General features: G+C 39.6%; 1 protein-coding gene across 2 annotated transcripts in view; it reads left to right on the top strand.

The window, feature by feature from the left end:
- Positions 1 to 1587: 1587 nt before the first annotated feature.
- Positions 1588 to 21980, top strand: part of LOC114659343 (lipopolysaccharide-binding protein-like) — a 30317-nt gene continuing 9924 nt past the window's right edge. The window contains exons 1-9 of one of the 2 annotated variants that reach the window (XM_051932824.1): positions 1588 to 1627; positions 10614 to 10740; positions 12938 to 13052; positions 13551 to 13682; positions 15000 to 15155; positions 16976 to 17039; positions 17978 to 18038; positions 18124 to 18215; positions 18570 to 18746. In XM_051932824.1, coding sequence (XP_051788784.1) covers positions 10638 to 10740; positions 12938 to 13052; positions 13551 to 13682; positions 15000 to 15155; positions 16976 to 17039; positions 17978 to 18038; positions 18124 to 18215; positions 18570 to 18746 — 900 coding nt within the window. In that variant the 5' untranslated portion in view covers positions 1588 to 1627; positions 10614 to 10637. Of the gene's footprint in view, positions 1628 to 10583; positions 10741 to 12937; positions 13053 to 13550; positions 13683 to 14999; positions 15156 to 16975; positions 17040 to 17977; positions 18039 to 18123; positions 18216 to 18569; positions 18747 to 21980 lie in introns of those variants that run through there. The other variant, XM_028811779.2, reaches the window with a different exon arrangement.

Here is a 21980-nt window from a genome sequence, read left to right on the forward strand (position 1 = left end):
GTTTTAGAAAATGTAAATGACCATTAGATGTTCAAAGGAACACCATCGTCTCATCTTCAGCACTGTCCTTAACCAACAGAGGAGCACTTGTTCCATTTTTAACCACTTTTCTTCAACTGTTAAGCAGGGCTTTCCCAACTGGGACCCCATGCCTTCTACTCTGTTTCTATCACACAAAGCATATTTTATCAGGAATGTGTTAGATAATGGTCTACTTCTTTTGATTTTAATTTTGAAGTATTATACATTTTTATTTCCATTGATTATGGTTTTCATTGATGTTCTGGTGACGTCAACATTTTGTGCATTTGTTGATGTATAGGCACCATCGGGTCGTGTAGTTGTTTTAACGGTGCTTCCATTTTGTGCTTCTAGTTATTATGATGTTGTCTGGTAGTTAAGCACATGATGAGCATGTCATGTGACCTGTGAATTCATAATAAACATGATTTAAAAGATGACTGTGGGACGTGGCATGTGTCTTAACGTTAAGACCACTTAACTCCTGCAGGGCCTTTCCTAGTATGTGTTTCAGTAATTAAAAAAACGATTAGGTAAAGAACAGTTCTGGTTATAAATTTTGATTCTGGTCTGTGCTTAGCTTTGATTGAAAGATTAAATCATCTCCTCTCTATCAGACATTTGCAATAAGACATTTTCTCAAAATTCAGAAGTGATTCATTGAAGAGAACACCAGCTTCTGGTTAGCCAGCAATAGGCTGGGTTTATTCCACCTTTCACTTCCAAAAACTGATTTTAGCAGCGTAAGAAGTGCTATTAAAAAGCAGTCAAGAGCATAAGATTTAAAACTAGACAAAGGATGCCCATTTTTTTTTTTTAGTTGAGTTTCCTCTTAATGTTTCAAAGTTAAGACACATCTCTGTGACCATCCTTTATACTTTGGCTGCCATGATGTTAAGGGTCACGTAGCACGAATATCAAGTGCTTTGGGACCAGACACATATCCATAGAATCTAAGCAATTCAAAGTGTGGCATGCTTGATTAATAAACACAAGATTAACTAAACAATGTTTCGAAAGGAATGTGTCCAGCTTGTATGTGGTTTTATAAACTACTTATTACTAATTAACTCTAGGTGGGCTATAGAGTGCAGTATTCACATTAAGTGTCCAGCTTGTATCAAACAGAGGCATTAAGCAGCTAACACCATACACCCCTGGGGACGTTGCTCCAGGACAGAGCACACATTGAGTAACACCAAGCCAGGTTTGGTCAATATTTGAAGTCTTGCAGATCCAGCATAATCATATCCATCAGTGCACTGTTCCAATAGTGTTATAAATTAAAAGGCAGCAAGCCAGAATTTTACAGAAGACCATTAACAGCACAAGAGTATAAATAGACTTGTGCTGATAGCCCTTTAAAAATCTCATAATGAAATGAAGAATTGTTGTAATATCTACAGAAACAAGTGATAACTGATTATTGGAAATGTTATTGCATAATCTAGACCAAGGGTCAAAACAGAAAAAAAGAAGTGTGCATTGTTAATTGTGCAGCGTCCTTGTACCGCCCATGCATCCCAACTTTTGGACACATTCACAGTATATATATATGGCCTTGAAGTCGTGTCCAACAGCAGCTGTGTTGAGGAGCATCTTAGAGGTGAGAATGCAGTTTACTTTGTCGAAAAATCTTCTGTAATTATTGTAAAATTATTTTGTATAATTTTAATAATCCTACTGTGAAATTCTCTCTACCTGTGCAACCCTGAATTACATTAAGCAGGTTTAGAAGGGGATGGGTGAAGGAATGGATAAGAATGCTGGGTTCGAGGCTAGTATAAATTCCAACAAATTTTAACTTTACTTTTCATGCTTTTGTGACCTTACAGCCTTTTATATTTTCAGTGAGTTGTTAGTATAGAATGATAACGAACCAGTTTGTTATGTTTCCAGATGACACTAAGTTAGATGGATTGGTGGACTCCCTAGAGTAGGGGTTCCCAAACTGGGGTGCCCACATCCCAGGGGTGCGACAAAAAAGAAGGCTGTGTTGTGATTTGCCAAAACTGTGTGATGTGCGTTGCCCAGATATGTCATGGTGCAGTTGGTGTCTTGCAGTGTGCCATCATTTGTAGGTAATTTATTAGTTAGTGCTCCTGTTCTATGATATGAAAAGCCTTGCATACGGAATTGTCACCTGTGAATAAGCCAGAGAAATTCATGTTTTCACGTGTTCCTTGCTGTGGGCAGAGCATTCATAAAGGCAAATAACTTTTTTTAAGAATATGGAAATTGGACCTTGCAGTGTTCTGTAAGAAGGGCAAGTTCTAGTATTGATTTCTGTGCAAGCCCTGATCATGAAGCGTCACTGATTTTGAGGTTTGATTGACATTTTTGCCGGGGGAGGGCAAGGGGGACTGAATTGGATGCTGCTTGCAATCAGCACATCTTTCCTGATGGTGGTCCTGGCAGTAGCACTGCAGTTTTATCTGTACAACTGCAGTTTAATCTGTACAGTGCATCTGTTTATGAACTGCAGTGTAGATGTTTTTTGGGAGACAAAGCTCGCCAACTGTGTTTCATTGCTTAGCCGTGTGCCGACACGTATTACTTCATGGGAGTCTCCAATCCCCCAAACCCCTTGACCGTTGAACGTGTGTCACTTCCTCATGGCGCTTGATGATACCCCAATCCCTGGATAGTCAAGCAAGTGTCTGAGCTTCATTATGGGACACATTGACAAGGCTAATGGATCTACATCCCCACATTTCACACAAAATTGAATTTGATCAAATAGACACAGAAAATTAATAAATTATAAATCTGTATTTGCTATTGAAGGTTGTAGCGCCAACATGCTAAGTTGGACAGATGTACCTGGTCAACCTCTTATTGGTAACAGTCTCCAGTTGCATCTATAATATAATATAATATCCATCCATCCATTTCCCAATCCGCTGAATCCAAACACAGGGTCACGGGGGTCTGCTGGAGCCAATCCCAGCCAACACAGGGCACAAGGCAGGAACCAATCCCGGGCAGGGTGCCAACCCACCACAGGACACACACAAACACACCCACACACCAAGCACACACTAGGGCCAATTTAGAATCGCCAATCCACCTAACCGGCATGTCTTTGGACTGTGGGAGGAAACCCACGCAGACACGGGGAGAACATGCAAACTCCACGCAGGGAGGACCCGGGAAGCGAACCCAGGTCCCCCAACTGTGAGGCAGCAGCGCTACTCATTGCGCCACCGTGCCGCCCATAATATAATATAATAATATCTACGTGTGGAAGTGTGTGTGTCTGTCTGGCCTGGAAGTGAGTGGTGGAGTCAGGCTAAGGGCTCCAGCTTCGAGGATACACAAGCGAGGGGAGCACGTCGGCAAAATGGTATCCCTTTTACTATTCCTCCTGCCGTTAATGCACAAATGATGCAAGCATATTGGCAAAATGAAACCTCCTAGCAGAGAGAGATGCCGAGAGTAATTCCTTTCAATTACCTGACAACTGATATTTCAGTTTTTTTTTTCCTGACAATTTCAATAGTTTCTAGGACACCAGGCTTTTTACAGCAAGGGCTTACACAGTTAGTATGATGTAATGTAATATAATATAATACAGAGAACAAGGTCACACAGCATAGCTGTAGAGACCCAAGTGATCGTGTTGAGTTTGTACACTCTGCCAATGTCCATGTTAGTTTTCTCCAGGTAAGTTTTCTGTGCTGGAACACTGAATAGCATCTCTAAATAAGTGTAATGCAAATATGCAAAGAGGTGTCATGGTTGTCAATCTTCTGGTCTGCAGGGAGAGGAAGATAAGATTAGTGGCTCTGGTTTTCTGGGAGCAGATTATAATTTTCCGAGCCCTTAAACTATCTTCTGTGTGCACACGTGTAACAGCATAAATAAGTACTTATAAGCATGTCCATGAGTGTAGCCTGTCATGAACAGTTGTCTTGTCTAGGGTTATTCCCTGTTCACTGCAATTCTGAAATGTTCAACTGTGGCTTAGTCATCAATTAAATCGATCAGGATATGAATCAGGTGTACCCTTCAGATGCAAGTGATTAACAAATCATTACACAGTAGCATAAAGAGCTCAGTTGTACATAGGAATAAAACCAAAGAATAACAAACACGTGGACTAGACATACAGTAGTGTAGTAGACAATAGTAGCTCAGGGACCATCAAGATAAAAACTTGACAGTGTTTTTAAATTGTTAAGTGAATAAAGATCAACAAACTATGTTAGACTGGATGGCTTGTTTTCATCCAAACTTTTCTCACAGGGAAGGATCTACCATCAGGGCGTTCTGGGCACTTCCTTCATGGAAATTACTAACACAAGCCCTGTTGTTACCACTACTTAGCTGCATTTTGCCATCAACTGTCATCAATGAGGGGATTAGGAGGCAGTGTCATTGACAATCTTGTCTGTAATACAGAAGTGATTTTATGCACTTTCTAATATCTATATCAAGGTGGCCAACTCTGATCCTGGAGAGCCGCAGTGCCTGCAGGTTTTTGCTCCAGTGCAGTTACTTAATTAAAAGTCGATCCTCACCAATAACAGATCTTATTTAATTTCATGGCTTGTTAGTGTTTTAACTTTATCATGTCAGTCCATTCTCAAATCACTGATTTTTTTTTCTTTCATGTACCATCCAAGTGATTTAAAGCCTAAAACGGATGAGTACTTTTCAGTTCTTCATTTTCTCTTCAGTTTTCTTCTGAGTACTTAATTAAACCAAATAGTGAATATGATGAATACACACGGGTGGAAATGGAAACAAGCCAGATGTAGAAATGCTGCTTCCTTTGTCATTTGCATCTTATTTCTCCTTATTAGAAGCAGTTAAAACAAGGAATATATGTGTTTAAGACTAAAGCAATCAGAGGTTCAAATTCTTGACAGTCGAGACAACTAAAATGAAGCACAAAAAAGTCAGTTGAGCAGTATGTACTTCATCACCACTGAATGATTTCTCATGAAGCAATTGGGTTGATACAAAAATCTGAAACCATTGCTGGCCTCCAGGACCAACGTTGCTCAGCTCTGATTTAAAGGGTAGCAAATCAACTAAATGAAGTTAATTAATAGCAAAAAATTAGTCACTAATTTAAAAAGTCAGTAGAATGAAAACCTGTAGCAACAGTGGCTATCCAGGATGGGAGTTGGCCACCCCTGATCTATAATGTTAGTTTTGAAAAACAGTGCTGTCTGCTGTGAAATTATCGACCATCTCCATTAACAACTTTATGGACAAGCTTCCACCTAACATATCACTAATTTACCATCAGCACCAAATAACTAATCCAGACAGGAAACACAATTTTGGTTGCTAAAATGTGCCCCTTTCAATCAAAACCAAAACATCCATCAGGAGGCCTCTCCCCCTCATTCACAGGTCAAGAAACCTACCTGTCAGAGGACTGGGACTTTGTGAAGTGGGGTACAGCCTCACGTGGGGAGGCAAAATGGGGTGGGGGGGGGGGGGGGGATAAGGTGGGGAGAGAAAGAGAGCAAGCTGTATCTAATCTATCCTTTCAATCCTTATAATTATAATTGCCAACGTAAAAATAGGCTGCATGGCAATAACTCGTGGGAAAATTGGAAATTAAGGTCAAAGCTGTCTCACTTCCAGTTAAGACTACAAAATTACATCAAAAATTTAAAATCAATGTCTCCATGATGGGACAGTTAACTTTGTGAGCTGGAATGTTAAAGGCCTGAATCACAAATTAAAGAGAAAGAAAGTATTATCTCAACTAACAGCTCTAAATGCTAAAATAGTATTTTTACAGGAGACCCACTTATTAAGCAAGGAACAGTACCAGCTGTAAAAAGATTGGACTGGCCAAATGTTCCATTCCAGCTTTACAAAGAAAACTAGAGGTGTGGGAATTCTTATACATAGAACAGTCTCATTTGTGGTATCAGATGTAGTATCTGATCCTGAAGGGAGATTTGTGATTGCCATGGGCAATTTATTTACTGTAAAGTGATTTTTATGCAAGTTTATGAACCAAATGTGGATGATAGGGAATTCATGCTAAATGTATTTGCATCCATTCCCAATGCAAACACTCATAAAACTATAATGGCTGGGGACTTTAATTGTGTTTTAAATCCACTCTTAGATACAGTAGGTCTCCTTTCACAGGGGTGATGACATCAAACACTGCAAAGACAATTACACAGTTTGTAACTGACCCCTGGAGGTTTCTAAACCCAAACTCAAGAACATATTCCTTCTACTCACCAGTGCATCATTGCTATTCAACAACTGATTATTTCTTTATAGATTATAATTTCTTGCCTACGATTAAATCTTGCAAGTACGACGCGATTGTTATTTCCGACTATGCCCCTCTGATCTTGGAGCTAAAATCATTATACTCCAAATACTCATCTCGCAGATGGCATCTTAACCCACTTTTATTAGCAGACAAGAACTGTACAGAATTTATAACAAAACAAATCAGTTTTTTTCTAGAGACAAATACATCCTCAGAGATCTCTGCAGGAATACTCTGGGAACCCTGAAGGCCTTCTTAAGAGGAGAGATTATTTCATATCTTTCCCACAGAAATAAATTAGAAATCAAGAAGGTATCAGAGCTACCCAGCGAAATTACTAGAATAGATCAAGAACATGCCAGGTGTCCAAGTGAGGCTCTTTATAGGAAAAGGCAGGCTCTGCATTCAGAGCTCAACCTCTTAACAACTAAAGAAACTGAACAACTCATTTTTAAATCAAGACATCATTACTATGAACACGGAGAGAAAGCTAATAAGCTCTTATCTCAACAAATCCACAAGCAAAAATTTCGTAATGCAATCCCAGCAATCACCAACACGAACAGAGACAAAATGCACACATTTAAAGACTACTATAAATCCTTATATTCTACTGCGTTTAAAGAAGACAAAACACAATCTAATGTATTTCTGGATGCATTACAGATACCACAAATAGATACTCTTAGTGCAGAGGAATTGGATAAACCTTTGGCGTTATCAGAATTACTAGATGCTATAAAGTCACTTCAGAGTGGGAAAGCAGCAGGCCCTGATGGCTACCCTGTCGAATTTTATAAGAAATTCTCCACTCAGCTAGCTCCCCTCTTATTTGCAACATTTACAGAAGCTAGAGACAATCAAATTCTACCTCAAACTTTTTGCCAAGCATTTATCACCATCTTTCCTAAACAAAATAAGGACTTATTACAATGTGGATCATACAGACCAATTTCACTTCTAAATAATGATGTTAAGATACTCTCCAAAGTCCTAGCTAGAAGGATGGAGAAAGTGCTGCCTTCGGTAATATCACACGATCAAACTGGATTTATTAAAGGCCAACACTTAGCTTCCAATCTTCGACACCTGTTTAATGCAATATATTCACCTGCAAAGTCAAACATCCCAGACGTATTATTATCATTGGATTCAGAAAAAGCATTTGATATGATTGAATGGAACTACCTTTTCACTACATTAGAGAAATTTGGGTTTGGTCCGAACATTTGTGCATGGGTCAAACTACTGTATACCAATCCAGAAGCTTCAGATTGTATTAACAACATTATTCAGACTACTTTAAACTAGAACGTGGTACCAGACAAGGATGCCCCTTGTCACCACTACTTTTTGCAATCGCCATTGGACCACTAGCAGTTCACTGTCGAAATTCTTATCAAATAAGTGGATCATCGGAGAAGGACTTGAACAGAAAATTTTTCTTTATGCAGATGATATGGTAATGTACAGTATATACTGTATCAGACCCACAAAATACTATGCCTGCAGTCCTAACAGCACTTACAGAATTTTCAAAGATTTCTGATCTCAGTATTAATTTGAATAAAAGTGTGCTCTTCCCAGTGAATTCTCAAGCATACGATATTAGATTGGACACCTTCCCTTTTATCATTGCAGATCAGTTTAAATACCTAGGGGTAAACATCACAAGTAAAAATAAAGTGCTTTATCAACAAAATTTTGCCGTCTGTATGGAAAAAATTAAGCAAGACTTGCATAGATGGTCAACCCTTCATCTCACTCTAGCTGGAAGAATTAACATTGTTAAGATGAATATCCTTCCTAAGCTTCTCCTTTTATTTCAAAACATTCAAATATACATCAATAAATCATTTTTAAGCAATTAGATTCAACCATAACCTCATTTATTTGGAACTTAAAACATCCACGTATCCAAAGAGCGACCCTGCAAAGACCTAAGGCAGAAGGTGGCATGGTTCTACCTAACTTTCAGTTTTATTACTGGGCAGCAAACATACAAGCTACAAAAACCTGGACGTGGACACAAATAGATGAACATACACAGGCTTGGACCGCAATAGAAATAAAATCCTGCAGTAGTTCTTTATATTCCCTGCTTTGTGCCCCTATAAATGCAAGTTATTACCAATATACTAACAACCCAATTGTGCTTCACTCACTCAGAATATGGAACCAATGTAGGAGGCATATTAAGATAGAGAATCTTTTATCTGTGGCACCTCTGCACGAGAACCACCTTTTTCAACCCTCGCAAACATATGCATTTTTTAATATCTGGAAAACATTTGGGATGAAATCACTTAGAGATCTTTACATAGACAACATCTTTGCATCCTATGAACAATTACATTTCAAATTTAACTTTCCAGCAACACATTTCTTTCACTATCTTCAAATTAGAAACTTTTTTAAACAGAACCTCCCCGATTTTCCTCATCTCCCACCTTCCTCTGTGCTGGAAAAAATATTGCTCAGTTTCGAGGACTCAAACAGCATTTCTGCAATATATAAAACCATTTTACAGTCCCTCCCTTTCAAAGATCCAAGAGGACAGTAGGAAAATGATCTCTCACTCAACATATCAGAAAAGGAGTGGAAGGGAGCAATGCAGAGAATTCACTCGAGCTCCATATGTGCAAAGCATACAATTATTCAACTTGTGATGGCAAAGGGCCCATTGTGTTAGAATCTTTGCTACCTGTTTTCTCCATGAAAACATGAGTTTAATTTTTTTTTGGGTGCCACTACAAACTACAGGAGGTAAGCAACATATTAAACAAATTTAATTTTTGGGTGGAGTGTTCCTTTATAAAAGTCTCTAAGCATTCACCATCAGGTTAACATCGAAGGATCTAATGACATTTGTTGATATGATCAATATTAAGCTGCATCAACAGTCAGCATGAGTCTGCCCAAGCTATACCTACATGGAAAGGCAGAAAAGGGGAACAATGAAAGGCTCGGGTTAGGAAGGAATTGTTTGGGTGTGGAAAAACATACCTTTGGCATTCTAGTCTAAGATTAAACAATCGTGCTGTAGTGCCAGGCATCTTGACATACTGCATTCTAACCTGCAGTGCTGGTGCTAAGTTATTTTGCGGCCTAGGCCAAGCTTTTTAGGGCACTAACTGACTGTTTGATAGCTAACCCGTGTGGCTGGGTGGCCTCCCACCCCATAATCTGAGTCTAGACTAGGGTTGCGGGGGGAAGCTGGAGTTTTCTCAGGTATCACAGGACACAAGACAGGAACAAACTCAAGACAGGGCGCCAGTCCATCACAGGTCAAACACACTTACACTCAAGCACACACACCAAACACACGCTAAGGCCAGTTTACTTAACCTGCATGTCTTTGAACTGTGGGAGGAAAACAGAGCACCTGGAGGAAACTCATGTGAAAACATGCAGACTCCACACAGGGAGTTCCCAGGATAGAAATCTTGGTCCCCTTATTGCGAGACAGTAATGCTACCAGTAATGGCACCCTCCATACATCTCACTTAATGTTAATCTGAAACTGCCTTGACCAGGACAGTTATGATCTAGACCAGGGGTGGGCAAAGTCATATCTGGAGGGCCGCAGTGGCTGTGGGTTTTTGTTCCAACCCAACTGCTTAATGAGAAGCACATATTGCTCAAGTAACACTTCTGCTTCACTTTAGTTGTCTCACTCGTTAAGATTTTGGACCCTTATTGCTTATTTTAGTCTTAAACAGCTGTAGTCTCGGTTTTTAATGGCTCCTTATTAGCAATAAGATACAAATGACAAAAGAAACGAGCAGTTTTTCATTTATCTTGTTTCCATTTACACCTGTGAATATTTATTGTGCACTATTTGGTTTAATTAAATAATTGGAAGGAAAGTTAAGAGCAAAAAGTGAAGGACTGAGAATTACTTATCCGGTTTTAGACTTCAAATTATTTGGATGATATCCTTAGAAAGGAAAAAAAATCTAGGATATGAGAGTGACCTGACATGGCAGAGTTAAAGCACTAACAAGCCATGAAATTAAATTATTGACAACAATTGATTTTTTAATTAAGCAATTGGGTTGGAACAAAAACCTGCAGCCACTGCAGCCCTCCAGGACTGACTTTGCCCACCCCGATCTAGACCCTTTAACTCTGTTGTGGCGTTGCAAAAAATGAAAGTCAATTCTGCCAACATCGGAAACAAGGAAACACAACAGTGGTTGGATTGGCAGTGATGGAAAAGTCATTAGACTATAAAGTAAAATAAAATCAGAAGAATTATTTGCATTTGTGTCAACTCCTTGGCATGCTTTACACCCTTAAAGGTTTGTGATCCTATTTTCTTATGTTTTAGGAGAGCTGAAGAGTTGCAGAAAAGATGTTCCACATTTTGTTCTTGGGTTTGTTAGTCATCATCCCAGAGTCCCTTTGCACTAATCCTGGTGCTGTGGCCCGGATTACCGAAAAAGGACTAAACTATGGTAAACCTGTTTTCTATTATTGTTTTAGCAATTAAATCATTCTTTTTTTTGCTTTCTGAATAATGTTATTTTAGAAGTTTTACCTCTAAATTGATGCCAGCAGTTCATCTGATCAAAGACCTGTCGGACAGTGCTGGTCATCTGATGCCCGTCTTCTAATACTTTTCAAGATTCTCACTCTTGTCAAATGACCATTTAGCCTTTTCACTCTCCATGCCTGTTTGTAATGATCCATTGGTGTCACGATTCCAATCCCCACTGTGCTTTTCAAAACAGACATTTTACACATACAGTTCTGCTTTTATTGTATCGACTGCTCTGTCTATCCTTCGTCACTTTAGTATGCCTTCCTGGATGCGCTACTGTGGATCCTGCACTTACTCATTTCTGTCCATGTTGATTAAATATTTGGTTCCTTTTGAGTTTCTGCATTAGTGCTTGCTGCAGCATGGTGACAGGCACCATATAAAATACTGATTGCTTATTTGGTTAAGGAGCAATAGAGTGCTCATTATTATCATATTATATGATTATATGATATGATTACAGGGTATATATATGACCAGCAACGATAATGTGCAGTGAATACACTTGACTTGAGTATTCATAGTTTACATACTTTTTCGCTGTACATTTAGCATTCATTTGCTAAGGCTGATGTGCTTCATGAACAGCTCTTCTTTTCTCCACCCTAGTGGTCCGCTTCTTCTCTTTTTCTGTTGGGATCTTTTCGCATTAAAACTGATTTAGTCAGTGTTTTTGTTGCAATTACAGAGGTACCTTGAGATACGGGTGCCCCAACATGCACGTTTTTTGAGATACGAGCTGTCACTAGGTCGATTTTTTGCCTTGAGTTACAAGCCAAAATTCGAAATACGAGCCATTAAAGAGCTTGTCGCAGCACAATCTGAGGAACTGACGACGGAGGAGTTGACGGAACTACAGACGCGGCAACATACGGAGGTTCTGCAGGAGATCGGTATCGCGGAGGAGGCAGAGGCGAAGGAGGTTACCTCATAAAGTGAGATAAAGGAAGTGTTTGCAATGTGGGAAAAAGTTTCGAACTTTAAAGAAAAGAAACACCCTGAAAAAGTTGCAACTGATCGTGCAGCGGCGCTATTTAATGACACTTGCCTAACTCATTTCAGAAACATTCTAAAGGGGAGGAATAAACAAAGCTCCTTGGATAGGTTTCTATTGAAACACCTTGAGAATGAAAGTGAGGAAAGCGTGGCAAAAAAGGAAAAAAAAACTAGTGAAGAAGAAAATTAAGTTAAGCAAAAGTGAAAGAAAAAAACATTACAATACGCTAATCAGCTTAGCCAACATCTGTTAATTTCTTGAGATTCTCTTTTATGTATTAGGTTTTATTTTGTTTGTATACAATATTTGTTCATTATAAATACATTTTTCTTATGTTGAAAACATTTAACAAAAAATTGGGGTGGTTTTTTGGGGGCCGGCATGAATTAATCTCATTTCAATGAATTTCAATGGGGAAAATTGATTTGAGATACGAGCATTTTGATTTACGAGCTCGGTCACGGAACGAATTAAACTCGTATCTCAAGGTACCACTGTACTTAGTATGTTTTCCTTAGTTTTTCACTTAAGCAGGCACTTAAGTCTTCAATCTGCCTCAAGAATGATTTAAGATACGAAGAGGTAGGGGAAGTGACGGCGAAGGTGGTAGGGATGATTATGCTGCACGCTGCCGAGAGTTGATTCTACAATAAAATAAAATAAAAAATAAAAAGAGTAATAAAAATCATCACCCAAAAGCGAATAGTAGACGTCACGTAGTATATGTGTACCAAATTTCAGGTCAATAGGTCAAACAGTTTGCAAGCTACAGGTGATTTAAAATCCTGGACAGACAAACGAACAGCCACCGTAGCGTATTATATAAAGATATGATATATATTTATGATATATGATATGATTATTATTATCATAAACTAACTGGAGCCCTGCTAAACCATGAGCAAATTTATTTTGAAATGTTGGAAAAAATCTGACTAGTCAATTAACTTTCTAGAACTCTTCCAACTGTGGGTGAAATCAAGCTCCAGACTGTTTAGAAGATGGTATCACTGAACTTTATTAATCTCATGAGGAGTAAAGTTTATCACAAGGCCCTGATCCTCAACTGTTCTTGCGCAATGTGTAACTCTGACTGCTTTCATTTTCTTTGCAGGTCTTGAAATTGGGATTTCTGTGCTACAAGAAAAACTACAGCAGCTGACAATTCCCAGTTTCAGTGGGACCGAGCACATTCCCATAGTGGGCAGTGTGGAATACAGCTTTACACAGTGAGTATGATGGTGGTTTTCATTTCTGTGCCCTAGAATTTAATAAAACTGTACCCTTTTGGTGGACTAACAGTGGAACACTGCATGTCGAATGTCCCTCAATTCAGAAGGAGATGCTAGACTAGTTTTGAAATGTCTTTGGCATACATCTTTTTGTGCTGACAAAACACTTGACTCCTGTTTTCCATTACTGCAAGCCATTAATCCTCTAATGGTAAGCTTGTGTCTACCCGCATGAGTCTTCTGGTTGAAATCTATCATCAGTACACCATTTCCAAGTTACAGTATCTTCAGCAGTTTGCGGGCATTTGTCAGTCTACCAGTACTTTTCCTTGACACTCCTAGAACTGTTTATCTTATCTGCTAAGCAGCAGGCACCTTTGCCACAAAGTGGAAATGCTGGCACAAAATCTTCTACTCTGCCAAATGTTAAAATCAATCTGTAAGCCCTAAAAAAAGGATAACCATTCTAATAAAGTTATTATTGTTATTTTTCAGGATACACATGACCAGCGCTTCGTTTCCAAGCTCAGCACTTAGTCTCGTTCCTGGTTCAGCCATCCAAGTGACTATCAGTGGTGCCCAGCTTGGTCTTAGTGCAGAATGGGCCGTCAAGTTCCTAACATTTTTGTGAGTATTTCAGCTAGAATGTTTTGCATTTGAGTCTCTGAGACAATGGCCACTACTGATTTTATTTAATTTATCTATCAGTTGAATGAGCTCCTTCCTTCTTAGAGGTCAAATCCTAACCTGGCAAACTGGGAACCAGATGTGGATGGAATGCCATGTAGAGTTGTTGGTTACCCTACCATGCGCGCTTTGGGAATTTGAAAGGAAATTGGAGACCTGGAGAGAACGTGCCAACACTACACAGATAGTGACCCCAACAGGACCATTGATCTAGTCTCCTGCAGCTGTGGGGCACTGTAATGGGACAAAGTTATAATGTCACTGGGCATAAAAAAATCTTATGGGGAAAAGTTATGATGACACCAGGCACAAAAAATGTCAGAAACTGCTAATCCAAATTTTATTTTTTTCCTTACATCTAAGCCATGTCTCCACAATCACATTTTCACAGGTATCCTATAGTTGTCCATTTTTTTTCTTATATGAATAGTACATAGATTCATCTCTGGAACTACATTAATAATCATGATTAATAATTAATTGCATTGATATGGTGCTTTTTTAGGGTTAGGATTTTAGCTACTCAAAGCACTTTACACAGAGCCACTTCAACTACCACCAATGTGCAGCATCCACCTGGACAATGCGATGACAGCCATTTTGAGCCAGTACACTCACCACACAAGAGGTATTAGGTGGTGAAGGGGTGAGAGAGATAGCAAATTAGAGACAGGATATGATTGGGGGGGGCGGGGGCAGAATGGATGAGGCCGTGATGTACCATTTAGCAAGGACATCAGGGGACATCTTATTTTTTTCTAAAGATACCTGGAGATCTTTCATGACCACAGAGAGTCTGAACGATGGTGCCATTTTTACAGCACAGTGTCCCCGTCACAGCATTGGGGCTTGGGATCCACACAAAAACCACAGGGTAAGTGCACCCTAATGGTCTCACCAACACCACTTCCAGCAGCAACAAAAGCTTTTTCCAGAAGGTCTCCCAGCCAAGTTCTGGCAAGGCCCAGACATGCTCAGCTTCAGGTGGATGACCTGTTCTGAAGTGCATGTGGTATGGCTGCTTTGAGAGTGGATCTGGCTGCAGGGTCTTGGGTATCGGCAGACAGATTGTCACAGGGATGCTAGAGGGCCATGAATTTCCAAAAAGAGAAAGGGAAGTGGTAAGGTGGGTGCACGTATTTATTTAAGAACATCTGAATCCTAACACAGTAAAAGTGTTTCAAGCGTATAAAAGTATAAGGATTTTGCGGCAAATTAAAATTTGTGACTGTTTTTCTTTCCTTCTGTCCTTTACAGCCATGAAAAAGGTTCTGCTGACCTCTCTGTGTCTGATCTGAGCATTATAGCCAACATCAATGTACACACCGACAAGTCCGGCGTGCCAGTCCTTAGTGCGGGTAGCTGCACCAGTCAGATTGGCAGCTTGACAGTCAGATTCCATGGAGGCCACAGGTAACCCCCTTTGACATCTTTCTGACTAATTTCACTGATTATTTTCTTCGGCTATAACTGTATGATGGATACCTGTTGGCATAACATCATAAATACTGAGCCATACTTTATTATTAAAAAACCTATTCATCCATGCATCTATCCATTTTCAAACCCACTTATCCTGAGCAACGTCATGGGAAAGCTGAAACCTATCCTAGCAAGCACTGGGCACAAGGCAGGAACAACACCTGAACAAGGTGCCAGTGTATTGCACTATTGAAGTTTTGCTGTTAATATTTCTACATATCTGTAACATCCGTCCATTTATTCTCTTAACCTGCAAACTCCATTTGTACTGTCATGGAGGACCTCTAAAGGATTTCTGTAGTCATGAGGATCCACTTAACTAGTAAAAGGGAGTATCATATTGAAAACGACAATATTTAACATATTCTTCCATTTAACCTGGTATCTGGTACATATTTTAAACACTTTACAAATAAAGTGGGACTAGGTACAGTCTAGTTTTTGATACAGTGTTGTACTTTGCTCAATTGGCAATTCTCTGAATCATCTTAACAGTAAGAGCTACAATGTCAGGAATTGTCAGGAATTACACCTAACACATGTACTTAGGTGTGCACAGCAAACTAGCTTAATCAAATGAGTGATCACCAAAATACGTGGGCTTTTACTTCATTCATCCCTTACATCACCTCAGTGTGGGCCTTTTTTGCATTTGGGTTCCACTGCAATGGCATCCACACCACGAACAAATGTGATCCCATCAGATGAAAACTGGTGGGAAAAGTCTGTAGAGAAACATTTGCTCCATTTCTAAAGGCAGTGAGGCCATCAGAGATACGTCATTAATACTTATAGGTAAATCCATCACAGTTTTATGACTGTAAAGCTCTGTGCATTAACTCTTAAGGATACTACCACCTACTGCTGATCAGAGGCATTACAAAAGCCACCACTGGTAAATCCTGTCATGCGTAAAATACAAACAGTAGAAATACAAAGCATTTGATTTTTGATCTTTGAGCGACTATTACATAAACCGTCAAAACGGGGTGCTCACCACATCTCCAGGAGCCATCTGGTATGCAATTCACTGACTTCCTTCTTTCATTGACTTGCTGCTCTCCTAAGTACGTCCTTCAGGTGGTGATGACACCAGCATCTCCATCAGGCTGGCAGTTATATTAAATAAGGAAAATCAGATATCTGAATTTTTATACTGGTCGATCAGTCTGTCTATAAACTAAATGTGACAATTAAACTTGTAAATCAATGACATGTTCATTTTGGACAAAATTTAATTTCTACATTTTATTGTACAATTTGAAGTTCAACAGCTTTCAGGTTGGTATGGAATAATTAATTTAAAAATCCAAAAACACTAATTAAAAGTTCTTTGCATTTATTTAGCGCTTTTCTCACTACTCAAAGCACTCAGCAATTGTAGGTTAAGGGTCTTGCTCAAGGGCCCAACAGAGCAGAGTCCGATTGCCAGTGCAGATCCCTAGCCTCAGAGCCACCACTCCACCTACATCATTTGTGCCATCCTCGCCAATATGCCCTTATGAAATCCTAATCACAATGTCCCTTTTCTGCACACTACACACTGTACAATGGTAAACCTACACTGATTAGAATGGTAAATAATTGTTCAAATGTTCCTCTTTCTGCTTCCTAAGGATGCACAAAATAATACAGCTTGGATTTGGTGGTAGACACATATTTATTTGGCAGATGACATGAGGACCTGGTACAATGACTATCATGAAACTCCCTCTAATAACTTAACGAATCACTCTTGTCTCTTTTCTCAGCTGGCTTTACAACCTTTTTGACCTTGTGATTGAAGAAATTCTGCGCTATGAAATCAACCAATTTGTGAGTTGTTTTTTTAGAGTTACATCTATCTTTATTATGAAGTACTTGACTCCTTGGAAGTGTAGCACTATTTAACTAAACTAACTTGAGCCCGTCAACTCATGCACAGGCTTATGTATGCTATTTGAGGCACTAGCTTCCACTGAATTAATAAAGGACACCACAAGAACAGTACTACACAAAACTGAAAAAGGTTGCGATGCTCCTATCGGATCCAGAAGCCAGGACCTCTGGCCGTTACTGTCAAAGCTTTGGAGTAAAGAAGTTAAATTCCAGAAAAATCAAGGCTACACTCTCAGCATTCCACTAGATTCAAAAGAGCTTTCCCTATCCAGTGCAGCATCACGCAAAGGAGTACAATCACTTTTCTTTCTTCTTTGCACATTTGAGGTTGAGGAGAACAATGGCTTTTGCACCACACAGAGCCAACTGTGGGAGATGCAATGTGGCAATTTGCTCTTATCGTATTCTACATTTTAGGGCTCTGAAATCACAATCTGTCTTGACCATACCTAGGGCTTGTTTTCACGCACCCCGTCCATCTACAAACAGACCAGAGTAATTCAGCACTACATGATTTAAAGCATAAGTAATGCAATCTTATGTTCTAAAGAGTAGATATCCATGGAGCTAGAGAACCGTTGTCACTTCAGTCATCTTTTATCAGAACAGGGATAGTCAGGGTGGACAGAACCTTCCTGTCTAAAGAACATTTATCATACATGTTGCTGGTGAAGACCAAACCCCAACACCCATAATCAACAAGATCCAGCAAATCCTGTGGTACCTAAGCAGGTTCATTTACCACGATTCTGATAATCTTTACACAGAAGATGTTTCACCAACTTATAGGTTTCTGTCATAGACTCTTATTTGCTGATCAGAACATTCTATATTTGCCCTTAAATAAAATACTAATTGAAATAAAATCTCTTTAGGTGTGTCCCCTGGTTACAGAAAGCATCAATTACTTCAACCCCAAGATCAACACTTTTAACTGTGAGTCATTGGCTTCTTTTTTCATTTCCACAATTCATTGAAATGAAGCTGTCACAGCCAGTAACACTTCTTTTTTCTCTTCTAGTCCAGACACCAGTCAATGCAATTGCTGAAGCGGAGTATGGCCTGATTAACAACCCTATTATTTCCCAGAATTACATTGATGTGGACTTAAAGGTTAGTTTGCAGAAGCTGACTCAACTGTCATTAACTAGTTACTCATATGGGATGAAAAATGTCACAAATAAATCTAGACACTTCCATTGTGTGTCCTGGAAGTCAGTTAAAGCTAATTTACCAAGACCTTCTAACTATGGTCTCTGTGGACATATTATCTAAGAACTGTAACCTGCTGCTCCAACCAGCTACCAACAGTCATTCTTAGGATAACTATTACAAGGTAATTTTAACAGAAATGCAGCTCAGTAATTAATTTACAGCATGGTAAACAAGAATGCGTCAGAAAGTACAGAAACATGAACAGACACATTGAATGTTTCCTGATCTTAGTGTTGTCTGTTTTATTCCTAGGGAGAAATTATCAGCAGGACTCATCCTCAAAAGAACACACTGGTTCCTGAAGCCTTTTCTCTTCCAGATAACGACAACTCCATGTTATACCTAGGGCTCTCTGAATATCTTCTGAACACAGGTGCTCAGGTGTACTATGACAGTGGTATCTTTCAGATGACAGTCACACAAGACACAGTAAGTCAGTCAACTTCCACATGTGTTATAATGAGACATAGTGCAGTTAACCAGTCACTGGTTTAATGAATTGTAATTTAGCATGCATTTTGAAGTATGCTAAATGAGTGGCATCAATCAGGCCTTATAAGCAGTGCTCTCAAGTGGGTGAGCCGTCACTTCAAATAAAAACTGACAACAAACTAGAAGACATGAGCAGACAAGAAGCTCAAGAAAAAGGCAGGCAGTGCCTCTGTTTATCCCCGGAGATCCCAAAGAGTGTCAGGGCCTATTTAAAGGTCCTAAGCAGAAAATGCAAAGCCTGATATCTAATATTCAGTATGTGCAAGGTAATGCCTATGCTGCAAATTTATCCAAAACCAATTAAAAATCATATTTGTCCTGGATATTATTAGTAGTACAGGTACTCTAAAAAAACTAATCCTACTCTATCTCGTCAATCCCAAGCAAATGTTTTCTGCAGTTATAAGAACATAAGAAATTGGACAAACAAGGACACCATTTAGTCCATCAAGTCCATTTGTTTAGCTAACAGATACACTGTCCCAGTATCTCATCCAGATTCTTCTTGAAGTTTGTCAGGGTTTCTGGTTAAACTCCATATCTCGGTAGTTTGTTCCTGAGTCCCACAACTCTTTGTGTAAAAAAGCCATTCCTGGCATCTGTCTTAAGTGGTCTTCCCCTTCATTTCCACTGATGTCCTCTAGTACATGAATCACACTTAAGCAGAAGGAATTCTGCTGGGTTTCCTTTATCAATGCCTTTGAGGATTTGGAAAACCTGGAATAGGTCCCTACACAGTTTGACATCTGTGGCCGAGCGATGAGCGCTCAGCAGGCTCCTATCAATTATGGAAAATCCACTGCATCCACTAAGCAGTCTCATCTCCAGACAGAACAGCAGCTTCAGCTTCAGCGACAGACTGCTGTCACTGTCCTGCTCCACTGATAGACTGAGAAGATCGTTCCTCCCCCAAACTATGCAACTCTTCAATTCCACCTGGGGGGGTAAACATTAACATTATACAAAGATATTGTCTGTTTTTTACCTGCATTATTATCAATCTTTAATTTAATATTAAATTAAGGCGAAGCTCTCAATTTACCAGTCGATCTATGTTCCTACCCTCACCTATGGTCATGAACTATGGGTAGTGACCGAAAGAACGAGATCGCGAATACAAGCGGCTGAAATGAGTTTCCTCCGCAGGGTGTCTGGGCTTTCCCTTAAAGATAGGGTGAGAAGCTCAGTCATCTGGGAGGGGCTCAGAGTAGAGCCGCTGCTCCTCCGCATCGAGAGGAGTCAGATGAGGTGGCTCGGGCATCTGATCAGGATGCCTCCTGGACGCCTCCCTGGTGAGGTGTTCCGGGCACGTCTAACCGGGAGGAGGCCCCGGGGAAGACCCAGGACACGCTGGAGGGACTATGTCTCTCGACTGGCCTGGGAACGCCTTGGGATCCTCCCGGAAGAGCTAGAAGAAGTGGCCGGGGAGAGGGAAGTCTGGGCATCTCTGCTCAAGCTGCTGCCCCCGCGACCCAACCTCGGATAAGCGGGAGACAATGGATGGATGGATGGAATTTAATATTGTTCTTGTATCAGTAAGGTGCTGCTGGAGTATGTGAATTTCCCCTTGGGATTAATAAAGTTTCTATCTATCTATCTATCTATCTATCTATCTATCTATCTATCTATCTATCTATCTATCTATCTATCTATCTATCTATCTATCTATCTATCTATCTATCTATCTATCTATCTATCTATCTATCTATCTATCTATCTATCTATCTATCTATCTATCTATCTATCTATCTATCTATCTATCTATCTATCTATCTATCTATGTACACAGCTCTTCCTGAGACTAACAGGTTTCAATCTCCAAATCTTTCAGAGTATGACAGGTCCTTAAGTCCTGGGATGTACTTGGCCTCCCTCCTCTGCACAGCTTCAAGTGCTGCTATGTCTTTTTTGTACCGTGGTGACCAGAAGTGCACACAATACTCCAGATGAGGCCTCACTAGTGCACATTATAATCTAAGCAAAACATCCCTTGATATTCAACAGTGTCACATTAAACTGTAATAATGGATAATGTCCATGCAATCACCCAGTTCTGAAGCTTGTCCACATCATGCTTTGTGTAGTATCTTTTCTGGAAGCATTATTCTAAACTACAAACATCAATAGGCGTTACATTTCTGAAATTTCAGTGTTGGCAGGTTGAAATTTTGCTTGGGGTCATACATTAAGTCATTGGTGAGAGCTGAACTGGTAGCTCTGTGGTCTGCAGCACAATGCTTTAAGTAATTGAGCACACTGTCCGGAATCACAATTACATTTTACGCATTTTCCAGGAAGGCTCTATGAGAGGTTAGCCACAACTCTTTTTATCTCTGAGTATATTCTTACCCTAAATGAATATATTGGGCGAGAAAGCAACTCTCCAGTTTAGATTCTTAGAAAGAAGTTTCTCCTTTATGTTATTATGACAAAGTGACATCTCTACTAAACCAGCATTCGGTTTACTGTAAGCGGAGAGTCATAATACAAGATGAGGTGTAATCACATTTGAAATATCCAGGTGTCAAGGAGGAGCCAAAAAATTCATTTTTTCATAACTGCGAATGGTACTCTGAACATAACAATATACAACATAAGTTTAATATTATGTGAGAGGAGACCACTTGATCCTTCAAGCTCCTTTGTTTAGCTAACAGGTAAGCTGTCCCAGTATCTCATTCATGACTTGATAGTTGGTCCCAGATTTGCACAACTCTTTGTGTGATGAAGTGTGTCCAGGCTTTGGTATTAAATGCACTTCCCCAGAATTATCATCTGGGCCCTGCAGCATGCAATTCACGATTTGTATGAAATACTTCTGATGGGTCAGTTTTAGTGATGTCTTTGAGAATTTTGAAGACCAGGATTAGATCCCCACCCAGCCTTCTCTATCCAAGCCTAAATAGGCTTAATCCCCAGTAATTACATCCTGTTTTGTTCCAGTCTTTACTGTAGAGATGAAGACTGCATATGAGAGTTCAGGTAATGTCTCATGAGAGTATTACACAGTCTGCACATAATGTCCCTTGAGTTATACTCGCCAATTGTACAATACATTTTACATGCTTTTTTAATTCCTTCTGCACATTTCCTAGATGATGAGAATGTTGTCTAAACATAAACCTCTAAATCTTTTTTCATAAGTTGCCTTAATTAGAAGAACATCAATAA

Source organism: Erpetoichthys calabaricus, chromosome 10, assembly GCF_900747795.2.
Source record: "Erpetoichthys calabaricus chromosome 10, fErpCal1.3, whole genome shotgun sequence".
NCBI lineage: Eukaryota > Metazoa > Chordata > Cladistia > Polypteriformes > Polypteridae > Erpetoichthys > Erpetoichthys calabaricus.